The 9,845-nt window shown below is 37.1% G+C and overlaps 1 protein-coding gene across 1 annotated transcript in view; it reads right to left on the bottom strand.

The window, feature by feature from the left end:
- Window positions 1-258: 258 nt before the first annotated feature.
- Window positions 259-9,845, bottom strand: part of nfatc3a (nuclear factor of activated T cells 3a) — a 61,070-nt gene continuing 51,483 nt past the window's right edge. Inside the window, exon 10 of the mRNA XM_079453510.1 lies at window positions 259-2,632. Coding sequence (XP_079309636.1) covers window positions 2,553-2,632 — 80 coding nt within the window. The 3' untranslated portion in view covers window positions 259-2,552. The remainder of the gene's footprint in view (window positions 2,633-9,845) is intronic.

Raw genomic sequence — 9,845 nt, 5'->3', positions numbered from 1 at the left:
TTTAGTCTGATTTATTCTACATGTGGATTTTTGCTATTTCTGTTTGGGCTATAAAGGTAACAGCCATGTCAAACATATATATTTCAGTAGCAGACCCTGGATTGAATGTCATTTTGTACACAAATGTACTTTTCTTATGAGCACTGTTATGAAGTTAATCATAGTGGCTGTTAAGTGCAGTTCATTCACAAATTCAGTTACACATTTGTTTCTTATTGGTTACATTCCCAAACACAATGAGAAGCAAGACACAGTTGTGCATTTATTCTCTTTATTGATACACTACCTCAGAAGATCCTATGCCGCACGCTGTTCTCTTTGAATAATTTCAAAAAGCACTGCAGTCTTAAAAATTACAAAATGTTACATACAAAATGTACATGAAATAATAATACAAGGCTCCGTAAACATCATTTGAACCTGTACGTTTATCTTACAAACCATCCAACCTACCCAAACTTGAGGAATGACATCCATTTCAAAGTATCAAAAATAGAGTTCTGGTGTCTGTGTTGTCAAAAATGGGAACACATTGTTCAATCTTTGGTTTATAGAAGAGAACAAAAATAGGTGCTTACCCAGGGGCCCTGCTTTATCCCATAACCCCCCAATTTTATTTGACTTAATACTCTAAAAGCTATTCCTTAAACAAACCCACAATTTCATGACACACATTTTCTAAAATGGTTTTTAAACACAAGTTAAGGCTTTCCTACTTTATATTTGATAGTTTCAATTAAATAGTTTTACATACAGTGACATACTCCTGTCACTGTATGCAAAGGTTTACATACAACTTACATACCGAATATATGCAAGAGTAACAAACAAACCTGCTATTTGTATGTTTGAAAAAGTCAAAAATTCCATTTGTCCTTGCATAGCCTAATATTTATCAATGTGCTTTTACACCATTCAAATTCAGAGTTGTTTAAAGATACAAAAACAAATATCTACAATTCATTGAATACAAACTGACATAAGCGCATACGCACAAAAACGTTAAGACGCTTGTTTTGTGCATAAACAGATACACATGTTGAAAAACAACTCTCTCTGGCATACTACTCTATGAAACAAGCATCTCTACAGCATCTAGTCTAGAGGCATCAAGGTTTTTTTTTCTTTTTTTTTCTTAAAGGCAAAAGGCAGGTTTATAGTGCATAGCATCAAACGTGTACATAACAGTCAGCATTGCAGCTGTAAGTCTCGGAATTTATAGCAAAAAAGGGTTTCATCGATTTCGCCAGTTTGTAAGAATTAGAACAATAAAAAACGTTCAAATCCAAAGCAACTGCCTCAGCGTCCACAGAATCACATTCAGGACCAGAGTCAATCTCATTGTGTTGACAAAAACAGTTTAGGACAAAATGAAAGAATAGCTATTTCTCAAACTGTGAACAAAAACACTGGCTGTAATAGTCTAACATGGTTTGGATTTTGATTTGCTTAAGCAGAGGAAATAAATATTAGAATGTTATATTAAAGTCTACTTGTTGATTATCATGAGGCAAAGGCCTAATGGCCCAAAAATGTATAAACAACCGGTTTTATATTGTTTCTAAGGTAGAAGTAATTTTCAAGACTTTCAACTTGCAATGCATATGTTCACGCATAACTGTTTCTTTAACAAAAGGCACATTGCCACATCTCAGCATAGTCAACATATTATTATGTTTGAGTTCAACGGACATAAAACTCATGACTGTTCGGTCTTCAGTCATCTTGGAGTTCATGCACCTGTACAAAACATCTTTTTTGTACATCAGACTCTGAGAACAACTCCTTTGAAAGCACAGCACTGTGAAATCTTTTACAAACACAATTCACAGCACTCAAGAACACAAGATGTAGATCTGCTACTTCTAAGTATAAAATACACAAACATGATTTGACCGTGTCCTTGTCAAAAACAGAAGAAACATGTCAGCCGAAAGCCTTTTCCATCACAATCACAGCTAGTACGTAAGGCATTTGTTCAACCTGAAGAGGAACTGGGCCAATCATTAAACAGATTATCTACAGCTCAAAAAGGTCACTAGACATGTGGAATGTTGCATATTATTATTCCTACAGACTCAGCGGAGCGCCCGAGGGCCTCTCCTCTAGGGGGCAGCACTGGGAGAAGGTGTACTTAAAAAGGCGGTGTTTACGCTGGTAAGGCGGCGTCTTATTCTGCAATGCATATTCTGTTCAGGCATGAGGGAATTGCATAGCTAGCCGATACGAAGGGTTAATCTGCAAACTACATGTATTGTTTTTTTTCCAGATGAAGCTTGTGCGCCCGGCACAAATCCAAATTTACTCCCACCTAACCACACCTGCATATGTATAATACATTACGTGCATAGACAGCCCTACTCGCTGTGTTGTTACCATATTCATCACCAGCAGATGTGGTAATTGTACATGAAGCAGTAACTGTAGGTGAAGGTTTTGACCGCTTCTGGATCCTGGTCTTTCAGGACTTGGTCTGAACAGGGCACATGGCGGGTTTAGGTGAAAGCTCCTTGCTTGGGTTCTCTGACGATCGTCTGAGCATCTGATGTGGGCTAGGACTGACTGTGTGCTGCCGGAGAACCCCCATGAGCCCCAGGGGCTTGAGACATGTCTCTGCCTATTATCTCATTCACTAAAACACACAAGAAAAAAAAGACATTCTTTAGATTTTCGAGTAAAAACTGTCTAGCATTTATGTTACCAACAAAGAGTTTTTGTACATTTTATTTCTAAAAAGCTAGGGCTGCCGATTATAACAAAAATTACAATCAACATTTTTTGCCCAATAACGACAACTCATTGACTTTAGAAACAAAGTCAATATTAGATAAATTAACAATAAATAAATATGATAAATATGGTAAATTTAACACAGGATTCAACTTAATAATGAAAATAAATATAAAAATCGATACTTATTGTATAAAATAAATGTAAAAAAAATTGATCAAGTAAAATATAAATGCATACATTTAAAAAAAGCAATATAAAAATAATAAAAAAGAAATAAGACAATCCTTGCTAAACAAAATGCAGCACAATCCTTCATCTCGGTTATTTTTTAGTATGCTGTATGTAACCATTGAAGGGCAGTATTGAGCTACAGTATGAACAACATCATCCTCAAGAGCTGATGAAAATAAAAGACAGATAGTGGTGGGCAGAAAGAAACCCGAAATAAATAAACTCAAGACTTTGGTATGTGACACGCTCAGCCAATGGAAAGAGAGTCAGAGAGAATTGCTGTGGATATCTGGGACAAGTGTGAGTGTACATGAGTTTGTGAGTGTCAGGATGTCAGTTCTGTCAGCGGCAGTCTTATTAAATTGACCACAACACAAAGGCTATAAAACCATCCTGCATTTCTGTAAAATCTAGGCTTTGCTACAGGCAGTTGCATCAGTTCATTATAAGTTTAATGGCCTTTGACTGCATTTCCTTCAGCTTGTTGGCTTGCCTTTTTTAAAGCACTATGAAAGCTTAGTATAAAATTGATCCATTGTTAAAACATATGTTCCATATCCCAGAAGGCACTGGAGCGAGTGCAGTAATTACTTTAGCAGGCCGGGAGACTGATGTTAAACACGCAGCCAAACATTTTCTTTTAACGGGACGCCCAGCAGGGTTCAGATTAATGCAATGAACGTCTCTCTACGTGCTCTAGTGGATAAGCATGTTTCCTCAAAGCTGTGTAATGACTAAGATGTAGCAGGCACAACAGCCTGATACTGTTGAACATACAGCTATGATAAAAATCAATAACAGTTCACAACAGTTCACAGATCAGCTGCTCAAATAGCGGGAGAGGGAACTAGCGCAAAGTTAAATCCCCACTTTTCATTGCTTTGTGGAAAAAATGCTCAACACATGGCAAGTTTTGACACAGCACGACATTCAATCATCAGATTTCCAAGCCTGTCATCAAAATAAAAAAACACATCTATAAAAGGCGATTACAAATCAGACATGTAACGCTGAGGAGAAATCTGAAGAGCAGGTATGATTGTTGAAATGGGGGAACCTGGGGCCACAGGTATCATTCATGCTAAACGGGTACCTGCCTCTGCAAGTGACTTAATAATCCCTGCATTCCTCATCCAGACAGCCTATGAACGGCGAGGCCGTGCCCGACTGGGATGGACCAAGGTTTCATATTTTCCAGTAGAACTAAAAAAAGGTGAGTTCAGTCAAAGAGAACAAAGAAGTTGGTCCGTTCCCACTCAACACAGGATTAAAGCTAAGCTTTTTTTAAACCACCATCAATAGCCATGTATAGCGACATGAACAGTCATTTGCTTACAAGACCTCAAAAGATCGAGAGCTGGATTGATACTAAAAATAGCATAAAAGCGAAATTAAAGAATACATGTTTACATGCGAATGATGACTGTGGTGCTAAAGGTGACAGAACACCCTATAAAGAACTATACTATGGAATAATATTTCAACTGTTTAGAATCACTTACACTGTAAATATAAAGCAACTGAAGCTCTAAACATTTAAATGTCACAAGAAAGTAATTTTAGCATTGCTGTGTCCAGTATCATTTAGGTTAAGCGTTCTCTACACTACTCATACTTCCTTACAAATTGTGAGTATTTGTGTATTGAAGATTTTATCTTGTGGTGATATTTGGGAAACTTAGCGTATTTGTTAGGTTTAGGTTTTTTCTTTTATTGCAGTACGTGTACGTGCGTCGGCTTCACGTGGTGATTCAATTTTTTTATTTTGGTGTGTTTGCCGTTAAGAGTTGTTTTGGTACATACATACGTATTTGTGATGGGTTTGTGTGCAAAAGATGTTTGAGTGTGTGTGTATGTTTCAAATGCCCAGCCTCTGTTACAGATCATCCTGTTGGCGTAGGCGGCTCTTCCTCTTGCATGAACACACTTCACACATACAGACCTGCTTTGTGCCGATTGTGACTTCTGCTTTAAAACCCACTCAACGAACCACTTGCCTCTCACACTTCATAAGCATACACTTAATTTACACACAAGCACACACACACACGCACACTCTCTGCGCAAACCGGCGTTGCACAACCTCACAAACATTCAAAGGGCAGCACAAATAATACATACACAACACGCACACACAACCAAAGTGTATATAAAGTAATACGAGATATACTGTAAGGATGTGCAGAGTATTTGAGACATTATTCTTTGGTTCACATTTTACCACTCTCTGGCAGAATATTGTAAGTCCTTAAATGAATGGAGAAAGTCCCTCTATACGGGTTATTTTCTTGTCAGTTAGATCAACACAGATGGGTCTTTTCCCAAAACAAAGTCAATTACAGTCTTCGCATGGTGAATGTAAAAATACACTCGCTGAAACGAGAAGTTGGAAACTAAAAACTTTTTCAAGAAACAGAAATAATATACAATGTTATGAAATAAATGTACACAAATGTATATGAAATTACATTATATTTGTATTATATTTCAAGTGCAACATTTAAAATATTATTCATTCAATGTGTCAAAAATGTAAGTGTTTTTATTTAAAGCAATAATAATATTTCACAAAAAAGCACAAATTAAAAAATTAAGTCAAATGAAATGGGTGCACACTTTACACAAGAATAAACAACTAAGGCAACACCATAGGCAAACATTTTAGCTTGTATATAGCTTTTAAATAGCACAGCTCAAGCTATTTCATCAGTGCCTGTGGTATTGGCAAATTTTTACGGCCGTTGAATTTAAGCAAAGTACATTTAGAACGCCCTCTGTGTTTACTCTGCTTCGAAGAGGACTTTCTTATTTCATACATTATGTACTTTTCTCCCCTTAAATGTATACTTTACTAGCAAATCAAAATGTCCCCATGTAACTCCCCCTCAAGGCATCCTAACTGAATATGGGTTTTCTACTTGAAGCATACTGCAGTCGGAGTTATAATACCACGTATCAGTTAGGATGCCTTGAGAGTATGTAAAACATGGGGACATTTTGATTTGCTAATAAAGTATCCATTTAAATCAAATGCTTTCTCTGCTTCGCCTTTTCCAATTTTATGTGACATAAGAACACTCTACTTCCTCACATTCATTGAAACATAAACATACACACTGCAGTGTGAATGCATGCTCTCTTTACTCGACATCTGGACCGTTTCGACAGCAAGTCACGTCAGGACAGAAAGGCCAAAACAAAACTCTGGACTCGGCAGTTGCATTCACGTTACAGCGGCTTACTGTAGACAATTTAAAAAGTTATGGTATATAAATCTCTACAACATAGTATACTCAGAGAGCGAGTGTCTGAGACTGGTGCTCTGTTGATATTAGCGAAGCATCTGACTCAATTAAATACGGGAAGTTACTGAGCAATATATCACAATATAGCAGCAACAGACTTCAGAGGTTTCAGCGTTGTCTTTCCCCACATGTAAGAAAGCATGATTCATCTTGATCTCTTTCACATAATGCCTGAGACACTCAGAGCAGAGCGTTTAAACAGGGGATCCTCTCTGTATGAGTATTGGGGGGCATCCCTTATCAACATATAACACACAGAGTCTGAGCCTGAAAGCTCAAAGTTAGTGATATTGGTGTATGGTGCTGCCCCGAATCTGTGAATCACTGGACTACTCGCGGCTCTGGCTGACCGTTAGCAGAGATAAAAAGAGCCGACAATCGTCAGACAACTTGCGTTAACAATGACTAACCAATTACCATCAGTTTTCACTGCTTCATTATGAAAGCTTTTAGAGAAACAAAATCTGATTTATTAGTGGGAATATTACAGTTGCATCTTCAAACATTAAATATAAAACTTTATTTCACTGTAGGTGAATTCTGATAATGAAACAAAGTGCAGCGGGTGCGATGTGATATAATGGAAAGTATTAAAGCCGGCAACATTGACCTCATCAGAGAATCTTTGTTTCCATTAAAAGAAAAACTTGAGTTGACTTGATGAAGGGACTTTAGATCTACAAAGTCTAATATATCAAATCTATTTTAAATGCTCTTGTAATATGCTCATCGTCAATGACACGAGCAACGAGAAATCTCTGGATTTAATTTGTATTATTAGCAGCGCTTAACAACTACGACCTGAGCAACGCTTTGCAGACCACTACACCACAAATCTTAATGAACTTGTTTGAAAATAAAGGCAGAAGAAAGAGAGAATAAGAGAAGCAGAGGGAGCACAAGGGAGCAGTTAGTTAGGTTGGTCTGTGAATCATATGTGGATTCCCCATTTTAAGAGTCAGTCAGTGATTCATCCCCCAATCTTTGACCTGAGGCATAAGTTAACTCTTTACCATGTTTAGTCACTGGTTTTAATGACCAGCACAGCATAGCTAGGGGCAAAGGGATTTTTTAGCAAAACTTTATGGTAATTCAGATGCTATTTTACAGAATCAGCCTTTATTTTGTGTGTCTAAACCTGTGTTCATACTGTAGATTCAATATGTATCTGTTAGAGCCATGCACTGCAGTTTTCTCATCTATACATGTTCAAAGTCTAACGGCATCTATTGTGGCTAAATACAAAACCAAAATATTAATCTTTACTTGTTTTAATGTATCGTTTCGGTTCAGAAAACGTATATTAATCCCTGAGGCCAGTTGTTTAAAAGTAATCTGATTTCATCGGATTGGATCAAATCTTCAAAATGTGTTTTGCAAAGGCAAGTGTGATTGCGAATTTGGATTAGATCACAAAATCCAATCTACTGTTCAGTTTGTGTTGTGAATTTTTTTTTAGTGAGATTTGCATATGTTTGAGCCAAAAAAATCCCGATTACACTGAGCCCAGCAGAATTTTAGGAGTATTTCCAGATTTCAGGAACAAAAAAAAGTAATACAACTTTAAAACTGCTTTTTATTAAATGCAACTAGAATAGCCTACTTTAAAAAATATAGTTATTATATAAATACATAATAGTTATATAATTAAATAAAATAGCCTATTTTTTACACTCCTCACTTACAAAACAGTATTTATTTTGCCTGCTGGGGGAACGCTATTACGTTGTGTGCAGAGTGATGTTAACATTTCAGCTAGCTAGACGGTGAGAGAAAGTGTCACTATCAAAGAGTCTAAAGAGGAAAGTTGACAGCGAAAATAGGGCATACACAGAGGAATGGAAAGACAACTATGCATTTATCCTACCTAGTTTTGTGAATGGAAAGCTGGTGTGTCTTATCTGCAACGAAGTTGTTGCTGTTTGCAAAAAGATATAATATTAGACTGCACCACGAGACGAAGCATGGCACCTCCAAAGAAAGATGAATTTGCTTTGTGATTGTTCACATGTTGGTGCTGAGGCACTTATTTATAAGAAAACGTTACAATGCTTCACTGTTAGTTTGTTCATACCCCATATTTCATGATGGCTATTTTAGACAGACTTCTAATTAAAAGCTCTCAATTCACTTAAAAACAAATTGGTGCAAAAACATTCTCATACTTTTATTTTGAAGGTAAGAATTAACAAAAAAATGTATTGTGACAGATCTATTTCAGAACCAGCTGCAGGCAAAATTATCAAAATAATGCTGCTGGCATGGGCCAGATATTATTGCTGGCGGGCAAGTTTTGGTCCGCGGGCCGCTTGTTGCCAACCCCTGGTTTAGGGCCTCCGTAGAGTATGAGCAATTCGGAAAAAGTGCGTATTTGGACCAGGATTTTCAATTTCAGTTTTGTCAAAGAAACAGGACAAGAGTAAAACGGATTACCTGATCCTAGAAAGCAAAACATTGGATTTCTAAATCCTGATCATTCTAATCCAGATAACATTTTTTGAACAACTGGCCTTTGGTTGTATGAATTAGTTTCACGACAGATATGTGCTTTTTGGAGCTTCAAAAAATGTGTCACTCTCCAATCCAAAAGTCCTGGGAAGAGCCAGGACATCTTTCAAAATTACACAGATCGTCTCCAGTTGAAGAAACCTAGGATGGCATGAAGGTGAATAAATTATGCTATAAAAAACTCATTCTTGGGTGAACTGTTACTTTAAATTACATCTAGCAGATACTTTCTTGAAAAATGATATTTAAAAAACAGGCAATTTATTCTCTATAATAATAACTATACAAAATTTGTGAATTACAAGCGTAAGCAGAAGCAGCTCATACGCTAGAGAAAAGGTGTTACTACAAAAAAATACAAAGAAAAGTAAAATAAAAGAATACTTATTAAATATACACAACAGTGAATTTAATGCATGGCAGAGAATTAATAAATCTGAGTTAGAGTTTCCTGGTTTAGAGAGCACAGTCCCGTCACATAAGTTCCCAGGGATCTTTGCACAATAATGCAACATACCTACAGCCAAACACCACAGCAATGCAAACTGGACAGCCCATAGCGCCACTGCCCGCCTTCTCCAAGACCTCAAAACAACGTTCCAGATTCAGTAATTGTACGGAAAGATGACACAAAACCAGGTTTCCACTAGTTTGCAAAGAGTTTGTTGATTATGTTTAACAAGCTACATTGAGCCTAGAGCTCTGTTTTTTCCCTTCCGCACTCTTTTCCCCTCTGAGATGAGAGCAGTTGTGTTATTCATTTGACACAGTCGTTTAGCACTGGCAAAAGACCACAGACCTGGAATATGTTGCACGACGGAGTTTCCGTACCCACAAACGGAAAGAGGGAACCATGAAGAAACAGACGGATCAGATCATTGCAGAAGGTTCTTTAAAGGACTGATTATCACACCATTGACAAATGGAGTTGTTACTCTGGTAAGGCCCATCACTTCTCAAAAAGAAGACACTGTCATCTACTGAGGGGAAATTCAAGAATCAAGCTAAGATATACACTCAGAGAAACAGTGTTTACAGGAGGATGAGATACAGGACCCAAAGACAGCA

Source organism: Barbatula barbatula (assembly GCF_947034865.1).
Source record: "Barbatula barbatula genome assembly, chromosome: 1".
Classification (NCBI taxonomy): Eukaryota; Metazoa; Chordata; class Actinopteri; order Cypriniformes; family Nemacheilidae; genus Barbatula; species Barbatula barbatula.
The sequence above is the reverse complement of the archived record's forward strand: the minus strand, read 5'-3'. Positions and strand labels throughout refer to the sequence as shown.